General features: G+C 39.8%; 1 protein-coding gene across 2 annotated transcripts in view; it reads right to left on the reverse strand.

The window, feature by feature from the left end:
• DSCAM (DS cell adhesion molecule) overlaps positions 1-24,692 on the reverse strand; it is an 825,379-nt gene that overhangs the window by 673,963 nt on the left and 126,724 nt on the right. For both annotated transcript variants that reach the window (XM_017956431.3, XM_031664941.1), the window contains exon 2: positions 4,239-4,556. In XM_017956431.3, coding sequence (XP_017811920.1) covers positions 4,239-4,556 — 318 coding nt within the window. The remainder of the gene's footprint in view (positions 1-4,238; positions 4,557-24,692) is intronic.

Consider the following 24,692-nt stretch of genomic DNA (forward strand, 5'->3'; position numbering starts at 1 on the left):
AGGGTGTACTATGTCGCTTTTTCAGATTGCCTTCTTTCACTTAGTAACAGGTATTTACCCCCATATCTTTTCATAGCTTGATAGTTCATTTTTTCTATTGCTGGCCAATACTTCATTTTATACTATAATTTGTATAATGTTAAAGAAAAACTGTAGGTGGACCCTGTGGCTCATTCCTGTAATCCCAACACTTTGGGAGGCCAAGGCAGGCAGATGGCTTTAGCCCAGAAATTTGAGACCAGTCTGAGCAACATAGTGAGACTCCTCTCTACACAAATTTTTTAAAAATAATTAGCCAGGTGTGGTGGCTCATGCCTGTAGCCCCAGCTACTTGGGAGGCTGAGGTGAGAGAATCACCTGAGCCCAGGAAGTTGAGGCTGCAGTGAGCCATGATCCCATCACTGCACTCCGACATGGACAAGGGAGGGAGAAGTCCTCTCAAAAAAAAAAAAAAAAAAAAAAATTAAAAAACAGAAAAAATGTTCTAACACTTATTAGAAGGATAAGAAAGATTATCTTCAAGTCTATTCCAGTGGGAGTCATCTATGATCACTGCAATAGGGAAGGGTAATTTGACTTCATATTCAACCAGGATAAGTGAGGGTTTATAGCCAGTGAACACAGTGAGGGGACCAGTGGGTGGAAAATTAGAAAGAGGAGATATCAAAGGTATGAGGATTCTTGCTAAACTGGCCTAACAGATTCTTGCTAAAGTCAGGTCAAACATGTATACATCAAAGATGGGACACGAAGAACTTGATCAGATATCAAGAGTGATCAAGTATCAAGAGTAAGGGGATGATTTAGCAGGATTCTTGCTAAAGTTGGGAACCATAGACCAGACATGAAAAGCTAAGGTCGAGGACTCGTTGAGAGGAGGGCTCAGAGGAGCTTTTCCAAAGTTAGTCAAGGAGAGATTCTTTACCCCATCCACTCACATACTGAAGAACATCTTTCTTGCTTCCATTTTTTGACAAGGATGAATAAAGTTGCTATGCAAATTTCTGTGCAGATTTGGATATTCTTTATCCTGAAGCATAAGGCAATCATAGGACACAACTTATTTCCAGCTCCTTAAGGCTTGCTTTCCTCTCCTGCCTGAGGTCCAGTCTTGAAAATGGTTGCTTCAGATATTTTGTCTGCTTTGTTTGTTGTTCGTTTTTTTTTTAGCTGGTTGTATTAGTCCGTTCTCACACCGCTATGAAGAAATACCCAAGACTGGGTAATTTATAAAGAAAAGAGGTTTAATTGACTCATAGTTCTGAATGTCTGGGGAGGCCTCAGGAAACGTACAATCATGGCATAAGGCATTCTTCACAGGTGGCAGGAGAGAGAATGAGTGTCAGCAAGGGAAATGTCAGATGCTTATAAAACCATCAGATCTCGTGAGACTCACTCACTCTCACGAGAACAGAAAGGGGGAACCTACCCCATGATTCAATGACCTTCCACTGGGTCCCTCCCAGGACCCATAGGGATTATGCAGATTATCTTCCAAGATGAGATTTGGGTGCAGACATAGAGCCAAACCATATCAGCCTCAGGACACTGGTTTTTGGTTGTTTCAGATAAAAGGGTAAGTGTGGCTCCTGCACCTCCATCTCGGCCACAAGCAAAAGTTCTAGTCAAATGTTAGAAAGCACCGTTTGCAGCCGGGCATGGTGGCTCACACCTGTAATCCCAGCACTTTGGGAGGCTGAGGCGGGCAGATCATGAGGTCAGGAGATCGAGACCATCCTGGCTAACGTGGTGAAACCCGTCTCTACTAAAAATACAAATCATTAGCCAGGTGTGGTGGCGGGCGCCTGTAGTCCCAGCTACTCGGGAGGCTGAGGCAGAAGAATGGCGTGAACCTGGGAGGCGGAGCTTGCAGTGAGCCGAGATCGTGCCACTGCACTCCAACCCGGGCAACAGAGTGAGACTCCATCTCAAAAAAAAAAAAAAAAAAAAAAGAAAGAAAGAAAGGAAAAAGAAAAAAAGAAAAAAGCAAGCACAGTTTGCTAAGGAGAAAACAATCATAAGAAATCCACTGACTTGCCCAGGATCATGTGGCTGATTGCTACTTGCTATGTAGCAAAGGCAGCCTGGGTAAGGAGCAATACTGTCTCAAGTGGCCAACCTGCATTCCAGCCCTTAGAATAAGCAAGAAAATATCTTACGTTAGAACTAGGATTGATGATTAATGACACATGATGAGTAAACCTTCCTTCAATTGCTAGCACCCAGACCTAGGTCAAAGTTTCTGAAAATTAAGAATGAGAATCCCTTGTGCTGCCAAAGGAAAGATTATGACATCATTCAACCTAAAAACTTATTCTGGGAAAATCCAAACACCAATCTACAGGGATATTTAGACATTTAGGATGACCTGATACAGAACAGGATGCCCCATGAGTGAGCAGTCATTGCCTTCAAACTTACCCTTCAGCTGTCAAAAAAAAAGGTAGCATTTATGCTCTTCATCTGCCTTTTTGTACAAGCTTCCAGTTCTGTACCCACATTTACATAAACAGGGTGAAAAAAGATTTTCAAGTATCTAGTGTGACAACCTAAAGATTATTATAACCATTATGTGTTCATAATAAAAAGCAAAATGAAATCAGGAGAGAAATCTGATTTGGGTAATATGACTGCCCATCTTATACGTTCAAACTCATACAGGAGTCATCTATATTCTGGATTCATCGTCCATAGGGTTTCAAATGTCAAGAACACCAGCACATAAAGACTGAAAGCACAACTGGGTAGGAAGAGGCAGGTAGCACAGATGCCAGACAAGATGATGCAATTTCCATGCTCTAAAACTTTCAGTGTCATGCAAAAAACAATGAATTCTATGACTAATTTAGAAGACGATAGTTAAAACAGGAGTAAGCATTTCATTTCTTTATCTGACAGAAAATCCAAGGCAGACATAATGGATTAATACATACAGATATAGTTTTTTGAAATTCCAGGTTTCCCCATAAGTGGTGTTTTGTAGATTATAAATACGCTTTTATAACACATCATTAAAATGTGCAGTCTTCCCAGTGAAAGTCATTCACTATATCTCCCTGTTTGTCAGGTTTAGAGGTCCCTATACAAATTGCATTTGCTTTATTGTAATTATTTGACACATCAAATTTTCATATATCTTGATTAAAGACAATCTTTTTTTGTTCTTCCTTATGTGAATCCTCATGCAGGTTTTGGAATTCATGAGCATGTCACAGAGATCAAAATATAGTTGGGAAAATGACTAGCTAGCAGCATGAGTCATAGTCTAATGTTTGATGGCTTACATCAAAGAGATCATATGCAGGAATTCAGAAACACCTCATATTTTTCTCATGTTGTGATGTCTTCTACCAGCACCTACTCACTTACTGAAGAAATTATTGCAAAGCTCCCCCAGCTACCTGGTGTATAAGAAAAAAATCAAAGTCACATTCTCTTTGCCCTGCTATTATATTATGTCAGTCTACACAAGTATTTCCGAGCTAGACTTAAAAAAATTAAAATGCTGTTTGCTAACAGGAGTCTAGCTGTGAGTTTGTTTTGCAGGGCTTTGTTAAATCTATAGAACCACACAATCTGTCCTGTATATATAGCCTTTGATGTCTGTGTATCTCAGGCAGTATTCTTTCCTGGGTTGACTTGGAGCATTGGTGATTAAAAAAAGACACAATATGTTGTTAAAAGGAACATAGCCCATTCAGGATTTATGCACCAACAACATTTCAGCAACATGTGATACAGTCAAAGATGTTAAAATAGCCTTTCTATTTCACAAGGAAAGCAAGGATATTAGATTGATTCTGTTTCCATAACAGTATATCTTGATGCTATGGTTTTATTCCAGCTCAACCATTTGTCATATTTTTTCTCTTTTTCTCCTCCCCTAGGATGGGGTAGGAGAAGGGCAAGGGGGAAAAAGGAGGGGTGGAAGCAAATGCATTGGATTTGAGATGCTGAAAACTTGAATTAGAGTATCAAATTAGACAAAATATAAGGAGGGTGGGATGTTAGAACTTGCCAACTTGCTAATTGCTGCTTTCAAGGTTTAGTTCCAACAATGTAAGGCACTCTGAAATCTAAACAAGGAGATCTTAAAGAAGTCATCAGCAAGGTCAGAATGAACTGATGATGGGGTTTTCATTAGTCCTCTGCTGCAATGGCATTTTGCTATTTGTCATTGTCATTGTCCTCCCACCCCAAGCAGGCACAGAAAAAACAAAGCCCAGAGCTGTACTCACCAGCCTTGATGTGGACATCCTGACTTCTAATTTTCCCTGAAGGATTTTCAGCTGTGCAATAATAAGTATTATCATGGATTAAGGTACTGAAGCTTGAAGGAGGGAAGGGGAAAATTTGGAGAGTGCCGTTGGGGTGGACGTGGCGGATCCCGGGGACATCGTAGATCTCCTCGCCCGTGGCTAGGTACCATCTGAGAGTCACAGGAGGGATGCCTGCTGCGGGGCAGGGCACCAGAGTCCCCGTGGTGCTGGCAAACACTACCTCTTGCAGAGATGCATTGACAAAGTAGAGGCTGGAGTGTAGGTCTTCACTGAAAACTGCAAGAAGACAACACGGGATCCATGGGTAAGTAAAACATGCCTTTGACATTTGCAGTTCAATGTCTGGCCTCAGAAAGTTATCTTGAAAATTAATCATGAGGCTCAAGCTCAAATAAAACCAAATAACTCAAATTTTCTCAAAATGTTATGAGCAGACAGGCTGATACTAAAAAATAAGGCGCCATCCTAATTTCACATTTTGTACACAAACTGTTAAGTTACCCTGGATGCTAATTTTTAAATAGATTGTTTTTTTGCCTCATGCTCCAAGCCCTGTTTTGTCCCCACACTGGCCATGATCGGACTGTGTATTATATAGCTTGTATTCACTTATTGTCTATCTTCTGCCACTAGAGATAAGCCTCATGAGGACAAGGTCTTGATTTACTCCCACTATTACCTGGAGCATAGCGCCCAGCTCTCACTGGGCTCTCAGTAAAGGGAAGCTGAATGTGTGAATGCCTAGATCTTGTTGCTGGGATCAAATTGCTCTCATTACTAGGTACACTGAGGGTTATTATGAAATAAAATTAGTCACATTTTTAATTAAAATTGAAAATCACATGTAAAGCATTTTATTATTTTTTATTATACTTTAAGTTCTGGGATACATGTGTAGTTTTGTTACATAGGTATACACGCGCCATGGTGGTTTGCTGCACCCATCAACCTATCATCTACACTAGGTATTTCTCCTAATGCTATCCCTCCCCCAGACCCCTACCCCCAACAAGCCCTGGTGTGTGATGTTCCCCTCCCTGTGTCCATGTGTTCTCATTCTTCAGCTCTTACTTATGAGTGAGAACATGCGGTGTTTGGTTTTCTGTTCTTGTGTTAGTTTGCTGAGAATGATGGTTTCTAGTTCGATTCATGTCTCTGCAAAGGACATGAACTCATCCTTTTTATGGGTGCATAGTATTCCATGGTGCATATGTGCCACATTTTATTTATCCAGTCTATCATTGATGGGCATTTGGGTTGGTTCCACGTGCTATTGTGAATAGTGCCGCAATAAATATACATGTGCATGTGTCTTTATAGAATGATTTATAATCCTTTGGGTATATACCCAGTAATGGGATTGCTGGGTCAAATGGTATTTCTGGTTCTAGATCCTTGAGGAATTGCCACACTGTCTTCCACAGTGGTTGAACTAATTTACACTCCCACCAACAGTGTTAAAGCATTCCTATTTCTCCACATCCTCTCCAGCATCTGTTGTTTCCAGACTTTTTAATGATAGCCATTCTAACTGGCAGGAGATGGTATCTCATTGTGGCTTTGATTTGCATTTCTCTAATGACCAGTGATGACAAGCTTTTTTTCATGTTTGTTGGCTGTGTAAATGTCTTCTTTTGAGAAGTTTCTCTTTGCCCACTTTTTGATGGGGTTGTCTTTTTCTTGTAAATTTGGGTTCTTTGTAGAGTAAACCATGTTAAAAAAAAACACCATTATCAGAAAACAGAATGTCAAATCAACAATGCACTTTTATTTAAAATAGGACATAACAATAAAGAGAATTCTGACAAAAGCATGACTCAACTCCACCAGCCTACAGTGTCTGTTTTGAGTTTTACATTTCCCTTCTGGTCCACCTGCCTCCATACCTTATCTATATAATTATATCATGTTAAAGTGTACATACATAAACGGTACCATTTTTATAACTGTTTCATTCTCTTATACATCATCTACATAATTCCATGGTTCTATACAGACTTCACAAGTAAATATCAGTGAATGTACAATTTATGCTTTTTTTTTTTTTTTTTTTTTTGGAGACAAAGAGTCTTGCTCTGTCGCCCAGGCTGGAGTGCAGTGGCCGGATCTCAGCTCACTGCAAGCTCCACCTCCCGGGTTTACGCCATTCTCCCGCCTCAGCCTCCTGAGTAGCTGGGACTACAGGCACCCGCCACCTCGACTGGCTAGTTTTTTGTATTTTTTAGTAGAGACGGGGTTTCACCGTGTTTGCCAGGATGGTCTCGATCTCCTGACCTCGTGATCCACCCGCCTCGGCCTTCCAAAGTGCTGGGATTACAGGCGTGAGCCACCACTCCCGGCCCAATTTATGCATATTCTTATGAACTGTTTTCCTGCTCTTTTCATTTACATTGTTTCTCCTTTCACTTCTACAAGTAAATATCAGCAAAAGTGTTCATACACATTTAGCTTTTTAATTCATTTAAGGGCCTAAACAAGGGTTTTCTGGAGTGTTGGTTATGTGAACAAATAAAACGTTACTTTCAGAATTTACAAGTTAAACAAAAGATTTATAAACATAATGAAGGCCTACTTGTCGCCCATCTGAGCTTCTCTGTGACTTTCTAAAGCAAGTATATAACTAGTTACATATTTGTAAGAGAGAAGAGAAGCCCCAGATATTTCAAATGAACTTCACTGGTCAGAGGTGAGAATAACATTTATTGGATGCTTCACAGTACTCCATACCAGACAATCTTATAACACTCGAGATGAACAACAGCTCTGCTAGGTAAACAAAGGCTCCACTTTGCAGACAATGACATGCAGATTCACAGGGCTGTCACTTGACCAAGGACACAGGATACAGTCACTTGAGCGAGACGCAGGGCTAGAAGGTGGCAGAACTAGATTCAGTCTTTCTGATGAAGGCTTCTGTGATTTATGTTTCCTCATCTTAGAACCAAATGTGGCATAACAGTCCCCCTCATTTGGGTGGGGATTAGAGGCAGCTCTCTATAGAGTGGGTCTGTGGCCTGTGCTTCCAGACCTAGTCTTTCTCCACGGTATGGGGCTGAGGGGTTACAGGCTCCTGCTATGTGCTGGGGTTGCTACTAAGTCTGTGAGATAAGATACATGTGGCCCTCACTTTGCCTGTAGTTAATTGATATGATTTGGTAAGAAAGAGATGAAGAAATTAACACTATTTACAAAGGTGATTGGACTCATCCTCTAATAATAAGATTTAGCCTGCTCACTAAATGTGAGGGTAGCAGGTAGTCCCCACCCTGCTGTTAGGAAGCACAGCATCCAAGCATTCGCACAAGGCTGGATAGATGTGGTTGACTCTACTCACAGCACGTACTTTCCTGCTGCCACTTGAGGTGGACACTGTGGGGCTCTCTCCATATTTCCCGTTTAGGGCCAATGCACCCTGCCCCACAGCAGGTCCCCTCTTGAGTCCCACACTGGGAACCAGCCCCACTTACAGGGAACTGCCTTGTCTGAGGCCTGCAGGGAATGACTGGTCAAAGGTGGCTCCACAGGCCTGGCCCCCTCATGTTAAGGTGCAACAATGCTGAAGGTGCATCCCAGCTGAGACCGCTATTGCCAGAGCTTTGCAGAGGAGCTTCTCCCTCCACTCATTCTGCCTTCCTCACATCCTTGCTGATGTGTCTCTTGAGAATACACTCCCAAGAGGCCTTCTGCGTGCAACTCTTCCTCTGAGCATCTCCCTTCAGATAACTCAACATGAGACAACAACTGAGGCTCTGCTAGTTACCCTCTACAACCGTGTCTTTCTGAGATGATTTTCTATTTTAAATAAAATAATCAGAAAGTGCCAACTAACATCCCATATGAGCTCCCCAATACAGCATGAGCAATAAATAAAATACACCAAGATGGAAGAAAGTACTACATCTAGATTATCACTGGATTAAAACATTTTTACAAGCAATAATTATTACATTGAATAAGGCAATGACACAACTAAGACTTTCAGGCTGTTATGTTTTTGGGAACCCATTGAATCTGGACAGTGACAATGTGTAGTTTGTTTTATGAAAATATACTCATGTAAGAATCTAACATTTATCTATTATATAAACATTTTGATTTTTAAACTTCACATATTCAATGAGCTCACAGGCCTAAACCTAATGCCTAGCAAGCTGTGTGTGATTCGTAATTGTTAGTTGGTGCATTCACTGTCCCCATTTTTTCATTTTCCATCTCATAATTCACGTAGTATATCAAACTTCTGTTGATAATATAATGTAACCTTTTGAAGTATTTTTGGAATTTCTATTTCACAAAATTACATCTCTTTTAAGTAGACTGGAGTTAGTTTAGGAACTGACTGTTAGAAGTTGAGACAGAGAGAAAGAGAGAAGGTGGGAGGTACAGACGAAAGCCTTTAGCAGAGGTCCTGATATAGAGAGATGCTTACAAATTGTGGCCCCCTTCCATTATGAACAGGAAAGCCTACATACTGATGTGAATTCTGCTCCCCTGTGAGAGCCACAGAGTATAGATGTCCCCGAAGTAGAGGGGCCCCTGAAAAGACCCTCTTTCTCCTTGATCAGGGCAAGTATCAAAAGCTATTGTCAATCTGTGCATCTCAACAAGTGTCTTGTTCAACAATGCTAGAAATAACAACGTGGATGATATCACACTCGAAGACCGACACCTCCCTGGGGATGTTGGCCGATGATATCTACCTAAGAGGTCCACCACTGGGATGAGATCTGAGGATCACTCTGGCTGTTAGGCCATATATGGCACCAATGAAAACTCTTTCTTTTCTTTTTTTTTTTTTCCATTTATTTATTTATTTATTTATTTATTTATTTTATTATTATTTACTTTAAGTTCTAGGGTACATGTGCATAACGTGCAGGTTTGTTACATATGTATACTTGTGCCATGTTGGCGTGCTGCACCCATCAACTCGTCAGCACCCATCAATTCGTCATTTACATCAGGTATAACTCCCAATGCAATCCCTCCCCCCTCCCCATGATAGGCCCCAGTGTGTGATGTTCCCCTTCCCGAGTCCAAGTGATCTCATTGTTCAGTTCCCACCTGTGAGTGAGAACATGCGGTGTTTGGTTTTCTGTTCTTGTGATAGTTTGCTAAGAATGATGGTTTCCAGCTGCATCCATGTCCCTACAAAGGACACAAACTCATCCTTTTTTATGCCTGCATAGTATTCCATGGTGCATATGTGCCACATTTTCTTAATCCAGTCTGTCACTGATGGACATTTGGGTTGATTCCAAGTCTTTGCTATTGTGAATAGTGCCGCAATAAACATACATGTGCATGTGTCTTTATAGCAGCATGATTTATAATACTTTGGGTATATACCCAGTAATGGGATGGCTGGGTCATATGGTACATCTAGTTCTAGATCCTTGAGGAATCGCCATACTGTTTTCTTTTCATTGGTGTCATATAGGATGGAAATATCACCAGGGCCAAAGGTTTCAATTATAGAAAAGTTTATCAGTATAAACACAGTGGTCAATGGCCCCTGCAGGGCCTTGAGATGTGTGTTGAGTCATAGTTACATTAGGAAAACTTGCTCTCGTGTGCCTATATGGAATGCAGACTTCTATTTAGTAAAACCAAGAAGGTTAACCCCTAACCTCACTAAAGAGAGATGGGAGGGATTGCTCTCTCTCCTTGCACAAATACACCTTACAGTGCACGTGGCACAACTTCATTCTTTAAGTTTAGTAAATATATCAATAAGTATGTTGGTGTGGGGATGAGGTGGGGCAAGTGTAATGAGATTCCTGGGCTACTATAGCCTAGAAAGAACTTCATTAGGAAGAACTGTTGGAAAGTTATGAGAATGGCATGCGGTGGTCAAGAATTGGTATGGTGAAATGAGCTCATGCATTTTAGCACTACGTCTTGTTAAGCAACTAAATGGTCATGTAACCAGTCATTTAAACACTAAGCACCAACTTTAGATTGTCCCAATAAAGGAAGAAGTAGGGGGAGGCAGAGGAGACATTAATCTAATAACTAGATGATCTAATAACTACGCCTGGGCACTCTCCATGGCTTGCTACCCGAGCTGTGTCGGGACCTGTCCCCTGCATTGTGACAAAGTATTCCTCAGCTGCCCCAGCCATGACTCAGGTGGTCCCAGGCCTGGTTTAACCTGCTGCTCTGGAAGATACTAGTCGTAAACTTTGGTGGCATCCACGTTGTGTTAATTCTGCAGGTGCACAGAATGCAAAAGTTGTGGGGCATGGGTTCCTCCACCTAAACTTCAAAGACCTCCCAGAAAGCCTGGGGCCCTGGGCAGAGACTTGTTTTAGAGGGGGAGCTGGCACAAACAGTCCCCATTAGGGCGGTGCTGAGAAGAACTAATGGGCCAGAGCTGCTGCAGAGACTGTCCACTAGAGTAATGCCTAGTGGAGTCATGGAAGTGGGGCTGGCCCTGAGACCCCAGAATTGTAGAGCTACCAGCACATAACATCAGCCTGGGAGAGCTGAAGGCACAAGACTCCAACCCATGAGAGCTTCTGGGTGAACTGAGCCCAAGAGCCCAACAAAGCCATCAAGGCAGCTTTTCCTGAGGCCCTGGGGACCCAACACCCATCCCAGTGTGCCCCGGGTGAGGGACATGGAATTAAAGGGGATTATTATCCAGCTTTAAACTTAAGGTTGTTTTCTCTGTTGGGTTTTAGATTTCCTTGGAGCCTGTCACCTTTTCCTGCCTCTTTCTCCTTTTTGGAATGGGAACGTCCATCCTGTGCCTGTCTCACCATTGAGTTTTGGAATTAGATAGCTTGCTTTGATTCACAGCTCATGGCTGGAGGGAATCTGCCTCTAGATGAATCATGCCTAAGTCTCATTCATATCTGATTTAGATGAGACTTTGGACTTTCAAATTGATGCTGGAATTAGTTAAGACTTTTGGGGTACCAGGATGAAATGAATGCATTTTGTATGTTAGAAGTTTCGGGAGGCCAGGGCAGAATACCACGATTTGAATGTTCCTGCCAAAACTCATGTTGAAATTTAACTGCCGGGGTAATGGTATTGGGAGGTGGGACCTCAAAAAGGTGACTCATAAGAGGCAGAGCCCTCATAAATGGATTAATGTCATGATCACAGGAGTCAGCTCCTTATACAATAATACATTCTGCCCCCATTTTCTTTCCTGAGCACTTGCTTCTGTCTTCCATCCTTCCACCCAGGATGACCCTCACCTGATGGCCTTGGACTTCTCAGCCTCCAGAGCCATGAGCCAAATAAACTTCTGTTGTTTATAATTTACTCAGTTTGTGTATTCTGTTATAGTAGCAGAAAATGAACCAAGACAACAATTCGCGAAAGTTTCACTCTTCACACTCATACAAGAATAGGTGAGGCCTCTTCACATCACTATACTAGTTTCATTATATGCCTGCCTGTATTCTGGAAAGTCAGATCCAGGGGAAGCTGTGTCCATGAGATTTAGCATCCTCCAGGTATCTTACTTGAATCATCCATCTTTTTTCTCTTGGTCTCCATCGCTGGCAGAAACCAAGAGTTTGCCCTCCAGGGCCAGTGGGGGCTATGGCTAAGCTGGGAAACACAGTGAACACCATTCGTCAAAAGGTGGCAGAGAAAAATACATTTTGTACAAGTGATAGATCTTACCCACAGAGAAGAGAGGCAGGGGTGTTCATCAAGTCATAAGTGTTTTATAGTTTTCTCTCCCAACCATAACTAAAGTCTTTAGCAATGCTTCATAAGTCAGAATATGAAAATTATTGCTAACTAAGAAATTGGTTCAGATCAGAAGCATAGTTAATAGTTCAACATGGCAGTTTTCAACTCAAATAAAAATGCTGATAGTAGCACTGTAATTTTACATTTGAGCTTTCTAAGAAACTGACATTACCCCAAACATATTGTTAGGAATGAGGTAACTGTCACTCTTCAAGGCTAATTAATTCCACCAGGATTCTTTTATTTTTTTTTTCCCCTACATTATTCTTCTATCAACCCGACTGTGGGTAATTTGAACTAAGCAAAATTTGGTCATATTTGAATTTATCCTCTTGTATCCTAAAAGCAGTCTTGTTAAGAATAGCAAGACTTTAAAAATGTAAATGTATACAAGAAACATTGCTTAATTAAATGTATAGTTTCTTATTGAAAATCACATTCCACAAGCCAGCCTGTGAAGTTATTTAAATGACTGCAGGAAAAAAATGATAAATAAATGTTTAATCCTTGTAGTTAAAGAGATAAGCGACCTACGGGGGATTACTGTCACTTCTCCTTATATTTTTAAAGAATCTTACATTAGTCTTTCTCCCTCATGCCAGTGGGTTTAATAATGTAACATAAACTCATTCTCTAAGAGACACATCATATGGCCACAGGCAAAAGAAAACCCAAACTATATTCCAACAGCTTTTGTTTCTTCCATCTAAGGGACCATCCATCTGCCTAAATAATAGCACTTCTTTTTATAGAGTGCCTCCTGCTCTTTAATACAGTAACATTTGCTTCCTCCAGTAAGGGCAGAGGCAACCTTAATGTGAATCGTGTGTGTGTGTGTGTGTGTGAGTGTGAGTGTGAAAGTTCCTAAAAAATAATCGTGGGTTCAGAACAGAAAGCTAAATGAAACATTCGGCACAATCTTGTGAAATTCAGGGTTGAAAATCCTGGGGTACCAACACTAACCGAGCTAAGGGGAGGGACCTTGGAGAACTGTTTCTTCAGTTGCAGACTTCTCAATATTTTACATCGCTGTAACAGATGGCATAACCAAGGCTCCAGTGACAAACATAGAGAAGAATGTTACACCAAAAAGAAAATAAGTCAATATTTTAGCTTTTCTTAAGATTCACACAGGGCAGGGTGAAAAGAGGAGATGTGGGAGGAATCTGCAGTAGGCAATGACACAAGCATTCACTGATGTAATAATATTTATTGAGTACCTACTAGGTACCAGGTCTTGTGGAAGCACCCAGTAATGCAAGATAGAACAAGTCCTGGTACTACTGTCCAGGAAATTTTAGTCTGAAAGGTACTATAGTTCATGTAGGGAGGTAAATTATAACTCTATTTGCTGAATGTTGTGACAGAAACATTCACAAAATGCAACAGGAGCATAAGTGATAGAGAAACTAACCTGACCTAGGAAAAATGGAAACAACTTTCCAGAGGAGGAAAGAAAAGTACATTCTAGGCAGAAGTCTTAAAAAATATTAGGACATTAAGTTGTCCCAGTCAGGAGAGAAATAAAAAGGTGCTGGGAAGCAGGAAATTCAATGCACAGTTAAAAGTGTTGCATGATTTGAAGAGGGAGCTACAGGTTCCTCAGATTCATTTATCTTGGAGACACTCTTCAGCACCTATCATGTATCTGGCACTATGCCAAGACCAGCAGACACACTAATAACCAAGGTGTGGAAGGGCACTGACCTGCAAGAGGTTACCTTCCAGGTGCTGATTATAAAGTCAAGATTGTAAAGAGTGTCAGTTGCCAAGCTAAAAAGCATGAGCTTAGCCCTGCAGACAATAAGGACAATTAGGCACATACCCAAGAGAAATGAAAACATATGTCCACACAAAACTGTGTGCAAATGTTTAAAGCAGCATTATGTATAATAGCCAATGGTGGAAACAGCCTATGTGTCTATCCCCTGAAGAATAGGTAAGCAAAATGTGGCTTAGCCGTACAACGGAATATCACTCAGCAATAAAATGGAGTGAAGCACTGGCACAAGCTACAATGGGGATGACCCTAGATTACAGCAACAAAAGGCCACATACTATATGATTCCATTCATATGAAATGTCCAGAAGAGGGAGCTCTGTAGAGACATAAAGTCAATCAGTGGTTTACCTATGGTTAGGACTGGGGTAATGGGACAGGATAGGAGGGTGATAGCTAAAGGATGCAAGGTTTCTTTTGAAGTGATGAAAATCTGCTAAAATTGACTGTGGTGAAGGCACCGTATCTGTGAATATACTAAAAACCATTAAACGGAATGCTTTAAGTGGATTCTTTTTATGGTATATAAATTATATTTTAATAAGCTATTTTAAAAAGTAGGGAGTCATTGAAAGTCCTGACAAAGAACAATCAATTTCCCAGACTGAAGTTGGAGAAAGTAAACTCTGAGTAGACAGGGAGAGAAGACTGCAGGCAGAAAGCCTGGCTAGACTGCTCTGCTGGAGGTCTAGGCCAGCTGGGCATTGGTGGTGTGAAGGGAGAAAAAAGGCCTAATTATAGATATGTCTGATATGATCCTACCAGCATTGGTGGGCAGGGATGTGGGAGCAATAAGAGTGAAGAAAATAAAAAAGTCAATACGAGGCACATGTAATTGCTTGCATGCCCAGTTGCACAGTTACACCATTACAAAGAGAGCCTACAAGACAGAGCTGGTTGGTAAAGGAAACGACATGTCAGTTTCACTAAGGTAAAGAGGGCACTGCCCTTGGGCCACCCAATAGCAAATTGGAAATAGGAGTCCAAGACCCTAGAGGCAGATTTGGCAGCCAGGGAAATGGAAGTCTATCACTGGGTGAGATATTCCAAGAAAAGTGTTGTCTTAGTTTGTTTTCACACTGCTAATAAAGGCATACCCAAGACTGGGCAATTTACAAAAGAAAGGGATTTAATTGAACTTATAGTTCCACACGGCTGGGAAAGCCTCACAATCCTGGTGGAAGGCAAGGAGGAGCAAGTCACGTCTTACGTGGTTGGCAGCAGGCAAAGAGAGAGAACTTGTGCAGGAAAACTTCCCCTTATAATAACCATCAGATCTCATGACACTTACTCACTATCATGAGAACAGCACAGGAATGACCTACCCCCATGATTCAATTACCTCTCACTGGGTCCCTCCCAAAACATGTGGGAATTCAAGATGAGATTTGGGTGGGGACACAGCCAAACCATATCAGGTGTAAAGAACAAGAAGAGACAAAAACCAGAAGTAAATCTTCAGGGATAGGTAGTACTTTATAAGGTAGGAAAATAATATTTGACCAAAGATTTGTACCCAAAATACATAATGAACTCCTACACACTAATATAAAAAAATAGTCCAACAAAAATGGACAAAAGTGCTGGGTGCAGTAGCTCATGCCTGTAATCCCAGCACTTTTGCAGGCCGAGGTAGGTGGATCTCTTGAGGCCAGGAATTCAAGACCAGCCTGGGCAACATAGCAAGACCTCTCTCAACCAAAAATTAGCTGGGCATGGTGGCATGCTCCTGTAGTCCCAGCTATTCAGGAGGCAGGGGTGGGAGGATTGCTTGAGCCTGGGAATCAGAAGTTGCAGTGAGCCGAGATCGCACCACTGCACTCCAGCCTGAGCAACACAGTGAGACCTTGTCTCCAAAAAGGAAAAGAAAAGAAAACAACACACACACACACACACACACACGCACAAAAGGTGTGAACAGTCACTTCACAAAGGCCAATATATAAATGGCCAATAAGCACATTAAAAAGTGCTTCAGTGCCATTGGTCATCAAGAAAAAGCAAATTAAAAGTACAATGGGGTACTACTATACATCCACCAGAATAACTACAATGGAAAAGACAGAATATATTCAGAGTCTTAAGACTGTGGAGCAACAAGACCCTCAAACAATGCAGGTAGGAATGTAAATCAGTAAAGTTATTGTGGAAAATTATCAGTCTCTACTAAAGCGAACACATGTGTGCACTGTGACTCAATAATTTCATTCCTAAGCATTTATATGACAAAAGCACATGCATATGTTCACCAAAAAAATCCATGCTGGAATATCTACAGCAGCAACTAGTTGTAAGAGTCACAAACTGAAAAGTTCCCAAATACCAATCAATAACAAAACTGATATATTGTGATATATTGGCACGTTGAATCCCTACATACCAATAACAATGAATAATCTGCACATAAAATATTATAAATCACACAGCTATAATGGTGAAGAAAAGCAAAAAGACACCAAAGAGATTTACACTGTATTGTTCCATTTATATCAAACATCAAAATAGGAAAAACTAATCTATGATGTTGAGAGTGAGAATAAAGGTTGCCCATGGGGGTGGGGTCAGGTGTAGAGAATGGAAAGGGGCATGAGGTGGTGTACAAGGTGCAGGCTATGTTCTTTTTCTTGATCTGGGTGCTGGGCACACTGCATGTGTACACAGTGATTTGCGTGTATTTAACATTTCAATTAAAAATTTAAAGAGTTTAAAGAAATTGGAAAAGAATCATGAAGGAGATAAATAGGAAATTAGGAGATCAGTAGCTCAAACCCTAGAGAGTAATGTCTTAGAAACAAAAAGACATTTTGGGACGTTAACCAACAGTTTTCAACACTGTCAATTGCTTCAGAGAGGTCAGAAAACATGAGAACTAAAACAGGCTATCGAATTTGCAAATTGGATACATTCATTTTGAATGGAAATGCCATTTGGGTTCAAATTACCTTTATTGATTGCATAGGAATATGTGAGTGGGTATGCTTACTAAAATGAACTGGTTATGTAAAGGTCTTCCAAAATGAAAGGGAATATAACTTAGCCTCAGGTAAACATATCTAGAAAGCATAACATTTAGCTGATTCTGAGGCTCCAAAATGGTTTTTTATTTGGATAAATGCTTAGAAATTCAGTGTCATCTGGATCAGACAATCACAAATCAGTTAAATGATGGGCTCATAATGACTTGGAAAGCATTCCAGGCTTCTACGAAGTGGTTCCAAGTCAGGTTATAAAAATGTGCTCATATGTTATAGCAATTTTGCCTTTAACTTTAATATATTTCAATTATTCTATCTACTCCCAAGCCCTGAAATGATGTTGCAACTGTCATCACTTAGAAATATGAAATTCTGTCTCTATCCACCATAAAACAACGAACAAACAAAAACACAGAAACAAGAACTGGATTTACCCAATGTCTTAACTAAACTCTCAGGCAGTACAGAACAACAACAACAACAACAACAACAACAAAAAAAAAAACATGAAACAAGGAAACAAATAAAGTGGACCTTATGAGTGCCCCAGCTTACTTCCTGAGTTTCTAAGATAATTCCAAAAGGAGGAAATTTAAATAAAACTTGGTTACATTGTGGGGTTAGGGGGACGAAGTGTGACACTTGAGGGGACTAAGGTTGCTAGAATTTACAAAGCGGAAAGAAGGAAGTTATATAGAGAGGGAGCTCCAGAGAGCCGAAGAAGCTTCCCATTGATGAGCCCTTAACTGTGTGCTGATATTTGCATGTGTGTAAGAAAACTACCAAGGTTGGATAAGGAACACCAGAAAGAAGCGGGTGAAAATCTGTGAAGCTCACATAGGGGAGAAAATAGTTCATGTTTCAACCAGGAAAAGAAGAAAGAACTTCTAATAAATGGAATATCAGATCGAGTACTCAGAAGTGCATCACACAGCTGCAAGGGTCAAATTAATCATAACAAAATTTAAAAGTGATCCTAGAAGGGAACAAACTGAGTCTAAGTAATTCAACTGCACAACAAAACTTTGATAATAATTAATAGAAAACAATCAATCAATAATATAAAATTTACAATGTCATTCAATAAAAATTGGGCACAATAAGGGAAATACGGTGTATTATTAGGAGTAAACTATTGCATAGAAAGACACAGAAATGAAAGATGATAGAATTTGCAGGATGGATATTAACATCACTTTTATAAATATTCTGTCAATACATACAAGACAGTAGGAAAAAGGAAGAGCTCACTGATGAGAGAAATGGAGAAAACACAAACAGCCAAGCTGCAAATAAAAGTCAAATGGAACTTCTAGAAATTCAAAATGTAAAATATGAAATGAAAATTAGACAAACAGGATTAATGGCAGATTACACCCTTCAGAAGAAACTGTCAATGAACCAGAAAACAGAGCAATTAAAACTACCCAAGTAGAAAAACAAATTGTAAAAAGGCTTAAAAACAATAAACACAAAACTGGTGAGATGTGGGCCAATATCATTTGGCCTAACATACATATAGTTGGAGTTCTAGGAGGAAAATGAGAAACAGAGAAAAAAATCGAACAATTAATATACAGAAGTTTCAAACTTTAATGAATACTAGAACCTCAACTATCCATCAAGTTCAACAAACACCAAACAGAAGCACGTAGAAAACCACAACATGACACGATTAAATTGTTCAAATTCAGCACAAAGAAAAATACTTAACCAGATTAAAAAATAAATACATGTAACATTTAGAGAAATAAAGAGAAGAATGACAGCAGACTTCTCATCAGAAACAATGCGAACCAGAAGACAAGGAGAGAGAAATGTGAAGCATATTTTTTTTAAAAAAGAAAGAAAAACTGTCAACCTAAAGCTCTATATGCAGAAAAAAATTTCATAAAGACAAAATAACTTTCTAGACATTCCAAAGCTGAGAATTCATTGTCAGAAGACTAGCAATGCAAAAATTGTTAAAATCTTTCAGGAAGAAAAGAAATAATATCAGATGGAAATTTGTGACTTCATAAAGAAACGAAGAATGATAAAAATGTTAAGCATGTGGGTGAATATAAAATCATATTTTCTCACTTTAAAAAATCATCAAAAGATACACTACTGTTAAAGCAATAATAATGCATTGTGCAGTTTGTAACATATAGACAAAAATGAATAACAATATTAGCACAAAGGCAGGAGGAAGGAGGAAATAAAAATGTATTGTTGTAAGGTCCTTCTACTATAAAGTAAGTGATATAATATTATTTTAAAGTAAGCCATGTTACTTTGAAGATGGACATTGTAAACTCTAAAAGCAACCACTTACAAAGCAAAATAAAAACAAAACTTATATGTTAATCCTTTAATGCAGATAAAATTGATCATTTAAAAAATACTCCACTAATCCAAAAGAAGGCAAGAAAGAGAAAAATAAAGGAACAGAGGATAGAAAAAAGGAGCAACTAGCAAGATGATAGATTTATATTAAACCAAATTGACAATCACATTAAATATAAATTGCCTAAACACTCTAATTAAAAGTAAAACATTGTCAGATTAAATAATCAAGACCTAACTATACGCTATCCAGGAGAAGTTCTATTATAGATATAAAGAAACTGCTAGACTAAAAGTGAAAAAACAATAGAAAAAATATAAGTTAACACTACTCCAAAGAAAGTTGGAGTGATTATATTAATATCAAAGTAGATTTCAGGATAAGAAATATTACTAGGGACAGATGGTTATTCCTTAATGATAAAGTGGTCAATTCATCAAGATGACATAACAATCCTAAATGTCTATGTACCTAATAAAAGAGCTTCAAAGGACATGAAGCAAATCTGCTGGAATTAAAGTGAAAAACATAAAATCCAAAAGGAGAACTGAACGTTGGGTCTTTTTTTTTTTTTTTTTTTTTTTTTTTTTTTTTTTTTTTTTTTTTTTTAGTGCTAATTACCATTAGGGTAACATATCAGTGCTTTTTGTTGAGATTTAAGTTGCATTCAAGCATATTGGAGGTTAATAAACTGTGCGTAGAAAAAATTCAATGTCATCTCACACCTGTCATACACCAGCATCTGGCCACGCTGGTCTCCTCAAGTGTCCTAGGTCCCCAGTCCCCTTTCCAACTCAGGGCCTGCACTGGTACTAGGCTCATTGCTGGAACACTTCACCTTCTTTATCCAACTAGCTCCTACTCATTCTTTGAATGTCAGTTAAACACCAATTCCTTAGAATTTATTCCTGGTCTTCTACCTTTCATACTAGACACGACGTCCTACCTTTCAGCTTTTTGCATCACATTGTCATCGCTGTTATCGTAGCTATTTTGCATGTGCACTCCACTACAACGCAATCTAGAAGAGGGGCAGCACACTTCATACGAGATGATGCAATCTTACTCTTAGAGACAGCTGGTGTGCTGGCTAATACATAAGAGAAGCCCTCAGATTTTTTATTGAATGCATAAATAAATGTTTAAAAGAAAAATATTATGCTTTTCATACTATATATAACTAAAGAGATTCCTTTTAAGAAGTAACACTTGATCTGCATTTTATATACATCATCTATTATAATCTAAATTCCATTATATAGGTATCAAGGGACCACAAGGATGAGTGGCTGACAAAAAGAATTTCTGAGGTGCTATAAGAACATACTTCTGAGATTTTAGCTACTTTGTACAAGAATGTTCTTTTTATCCAATATTTGTACTTATTTTGCAACAAGAAGGAAAAAGCCTGATTTTTGCTATGGGTTTTACAAAGCTCTGGAGAACAAAAGTAAAAATAAGTTAGTATTTTACCCAGAAAATGTCTGAGTATTGTTTGCAATCCCCTTCTAGAGAATTATTTCCATACGTGTATAGGGAATTCGTTTTAGAGATAAAAGTCTCTCCATTCCTTCGGATGGATGAAAGTCACTCTCATTAACATTGCTAGGGGTTAAGCGTACATTTTCAGAGAGGAATACAGACTCTGTAATGAATAATATGTATGTGGTTTGCTACGTTCCAGCATTTACATTTTAAGCTCAAGGGTTTCAAAAGGCATGAAAGTGGCTAGTGATTTGGAAGAAGCAGAAGACACAGTGAGCATTATGATCACAGGCAGTAAAGCACATGAAGAAACCAAAATGATGTAAATCGCTCCTTAGGATTCGGAAGCATAAAAATTGGGGAACAAGAATAGAACCAGTTAATGAAGAAAGAGTGCAGAGTTATGTAAAGAATTACAAATGAAGAAAATCAGCAGAAATAACAGAGAAATAAAGATAACATCACAATAATGTTAACAGAATTGCTTTCTGCAGATTAAGAGGCAAAGATTTGGAGAGAGAGGAAAAAAATTACAAAATTGAATGTGCAAAACCATGGCAGTGTGAAATAGCAACAAACAAAGCAGTGAAGCAACAATGAAATAAGATTATAAAGGGAAGGGGAGGAGGACGATAACCAAAGTCAACTGAATCATTTCTCCTATGATTAAAGAAGAAAATGAATTATAACCAGAGACTGCAGTGATACCTCAGCATAAACACGTAAAATCCAAGTTCAGTAATTAAACCTTTCACTCCAGCATTAAGTGAAAGCACGGAAGTGAAATGATAAAAAGACACAAATTCTTCTTAGTCTCATTGACTAATATACGGTTGAGCATTATTTTCTTTTGCTAGAACTTCACTATGTTCAGAAGTGCTTCATTTTTCATTTTGCTCTGGCCTAAGGACTTGCAGAAATCTAATGTTTTAAGTAATTTCTATCTTCATGTAATGCACAGGTTTAGGTTTCAGAAACGAAATAAATGACCATTCTCATAAATGCAAATACATCCTAAGTCATGAGGGATGATCATTTAAAAAAAAAAAAAAAAGGGAAAGACTCTTTGAGGATTGACTCCAGTCTAATCTGGTCCCTCGAATTTGCCAGCCTTTCCAGGGCTTGCTCGGAATGAGAGACTGGCTCACTGGCTTCCTCTAGTACGAATTCTTTTGGCTTTCTCCACAATGTTAAATCCAATGTCATTGGCATCTCATGACTGCCAGCATCTCACCTCTCTTCCCCTTTGTTCTTAGAGTGTGTGTAAATTCCTTTATTTCCATTTTAATGAAGCTTCTATGGCAGGATGAGGGAGCAGTGACAAAGTGTAGATGTCCAATTGCCTTTTCTTATCAGCAATGCCTACTGTCTCCAAAGCAGTGATGGAAAAAAAACCTGTCTGGGCTCCAAGTAAGAGGTTCTCCTCTATCTTCCCAGAGGACATTGGGGAATACTGCATGAATGAAACTCACCCGACTTTACCATCCCCTGTATTCATACCACCTGATCCATTTTTGTATTTGTGTCCTTGCATATCAAAAGACTGTTTGTGTATGTGACTTTATTCATTGCTAAAACATTTGTACCTTGAATGCAGCAAAGGGGGCATTGCCATCCTTGTACACCGTGTGCTCACACAGCACTGATTGCATGGACAATGCAATCAACACTTAAATGTTAACTGGAGGCAGACCTCTGTGGAGGTGGAAAAAGCATTTCTTTGTGAGAAAAGGTGCCATCATTGCTGGGGTTCTCTGTAGTTGGAACCTGCTGTCAGGTTCTGACCTAGGAGTGTGGAGACCAAGGGCCTGCCTTTTCTGGACCTCAGTGCAGCCATTTATAAAGCAAGGCATGACTGACCTAGAATTTCATACTCAAAGTATCAAACAAGTAAACGAGGACAACTTTAGATAATGCAAAGTCAAAATTTTGACCTCTCATGTACCCTTCTTCAAAAAGCAATTAAAAATGAATTAAAAGGTTGTAAACTAAGAAAGAACATATGATATTCAGAAAACAGAGGGCACACCATAGGTGAGAAACAGAAAGAATTTCCAGAATGACTGTGAAAGATAACAAAACAACAAACATACAGCAGACATCAGTCCAGATTAAAGCAGAAAGAAGGCTCCTGGAGAGATGTTTCCAGGAAAAAATAAACAATCAAACACGCTAATGCATCTGAATGTATTAAGAGGAGTATTTAGTCCTGTTGGAGAATTTGGGGAATGAATTAGTAACACATGCAGTGAAAACTAAGTAAACAAAGAAGCAAGTGATTATTAATTGTAGGGAAAACACAAAGCTATAATAGAAAGAAAAAGTGTTCATAATATACTATGCAGCTCAGCTGTAGCTAATATTTACATAGTCATAATAAGGTAAATCATAAATATTGATCTAACTCCAAATGGTAGTATCATTATATAGATAAAATAGAAGAAGATAAAAGAAGAGGGCATTCATAGTCCATAAAATCAAGGTAAATCCATATCTAAACTTGGAAGATTAAAATTTTGGTATAAAAAGGTAACTTAAAAATATGGGTCTGAACACTAGAAGAGACAGTTTTAACAGGAAAATAAAATACTCACAGAAAGCAAAGTCTGTAAGTGAATGTGTTTCTAGAGAGTTCGTCTGATTCCAATCATGATCAGAAGGAGCCCAAACCAACCCTAGGCAGAACAGTGCCTTCCAAGTGGACGCAGCACAAATTGTCGGTTCTCTGCTGTGGTTTGAATATTTGCCCCCAACTCAAACTCACGTTGAAATTGAATCCCCAATGTGCCAGTACTGAGAGGTTACTGGGTCATGCAGGCTCTGCCCTCATGAATAGATCAATCCATGAATGGATTGATAGAGTAATGGGTTAATTGATCAGTGGTGGGTTGTCATGGAAGTGGGAGTGGTGACTGTATAAGAGGAGGAGGAGACATCTGAGCTGGCATACCCAGTTCCCTCTTCTCTGAGTCCCCAAATGTGGCCCTTCCATCTTGGACTTCTTAGCCTCCATAACTGTAGGAAACAAATATATCATTTCTCTATAATACCAGTGTCAGGTATTCTGTTATCAACAATGAAAAACAAAGTAAGACATTCTCACCTACATCAGTCAGCTGGAGACTAATGACACTCCACAGGCTCTCAATGATGGAAAACACACAACGCGGAAATCCTGCCTACAGAGGCTTACTTAGGAGTCTCAGACACGCAAGACTTTAACAAATCCATTGATTGGAACCCCGGTTAAATTATTGTCCTAATTTCCTTGTCCACTCAGCTACACCCCTGTTCTGGGAACCAGTATTCTTAAAACTTCAAGGAGTTTTCTTGCCTTCCTCCTCATGTATGTGATTCTTCTGAACATTTGTTAGTACTTCAGAAAAAAATTAGTAAGAGTCACATAAGGTACACTCAAAAATATCCTTAAAATATGAGAGTTTCAATCAAAGAAGTAAAGAGCATCATTCTTAACAGTTGCTCAACCCAAGCATGTGGGTGCCTGTAGAGGTCCCTGCTTTCCTCATATCTTACATTCACAGCATCAAGAAGTCCCTTATCTGTATCCTCCAAATATACCCCGCATCTGCCTCGTGCCATCTCCTCTGCCACCTCCCTGGTCCAATCCACCATCACCTCTCCCCAGTGCGCAGTGGGTCTCTCTGCTTCTACCCTGGCCCCCTACACACACACTCACCCATCAGCTCCATCAGCGAGAGTGATCCAGTTAAGACAGCTCAGGGCATCTCTGGCCTCTGTTCTGAGCTTTCAAGGGCCCCATTCTCCAGGTGAAAGCCTATCTTCCTACAGGATACATCCTCACTGTTCCTTGTTCCTTCTCTGATGTCACCTCCTACCACCCTCCCCTGGGGATCCCACCCCAGCCACACTGGCCTCCTCTCTAGACCACCCCTGCAGGCTCCCACCTCTGGGTCTCTGTACCTGCTCTCCCTCCACCGGGGATGCTCCACTCACAGAAACTCCCGGGCTCACTCCCTCACCTTTTCCAGCCCTGGCTGTGCCATCTCCCCCTCAGGGATGCTTGCTCTGCCTGCCTGGTAAAGGTGTGGCACCTCCACTACTGCAGCGCCCTCTCCGCCCCACGCCTGCACTTTCTCCCCATGGCC

This window comes from Papio anubis, chromosome 4 (genome assembly GCF_008728515.1).
Source record: "Papio anubis isolate 15944 chromosome 4, Panubis1.0, whole genome shotgun sequence".
NCBI classification, from domain to species: Eukaryota; Metazoa; Chordata; class Mammalia; order Primates; family Cercopithecidae; genus Papio; species Papio anubis.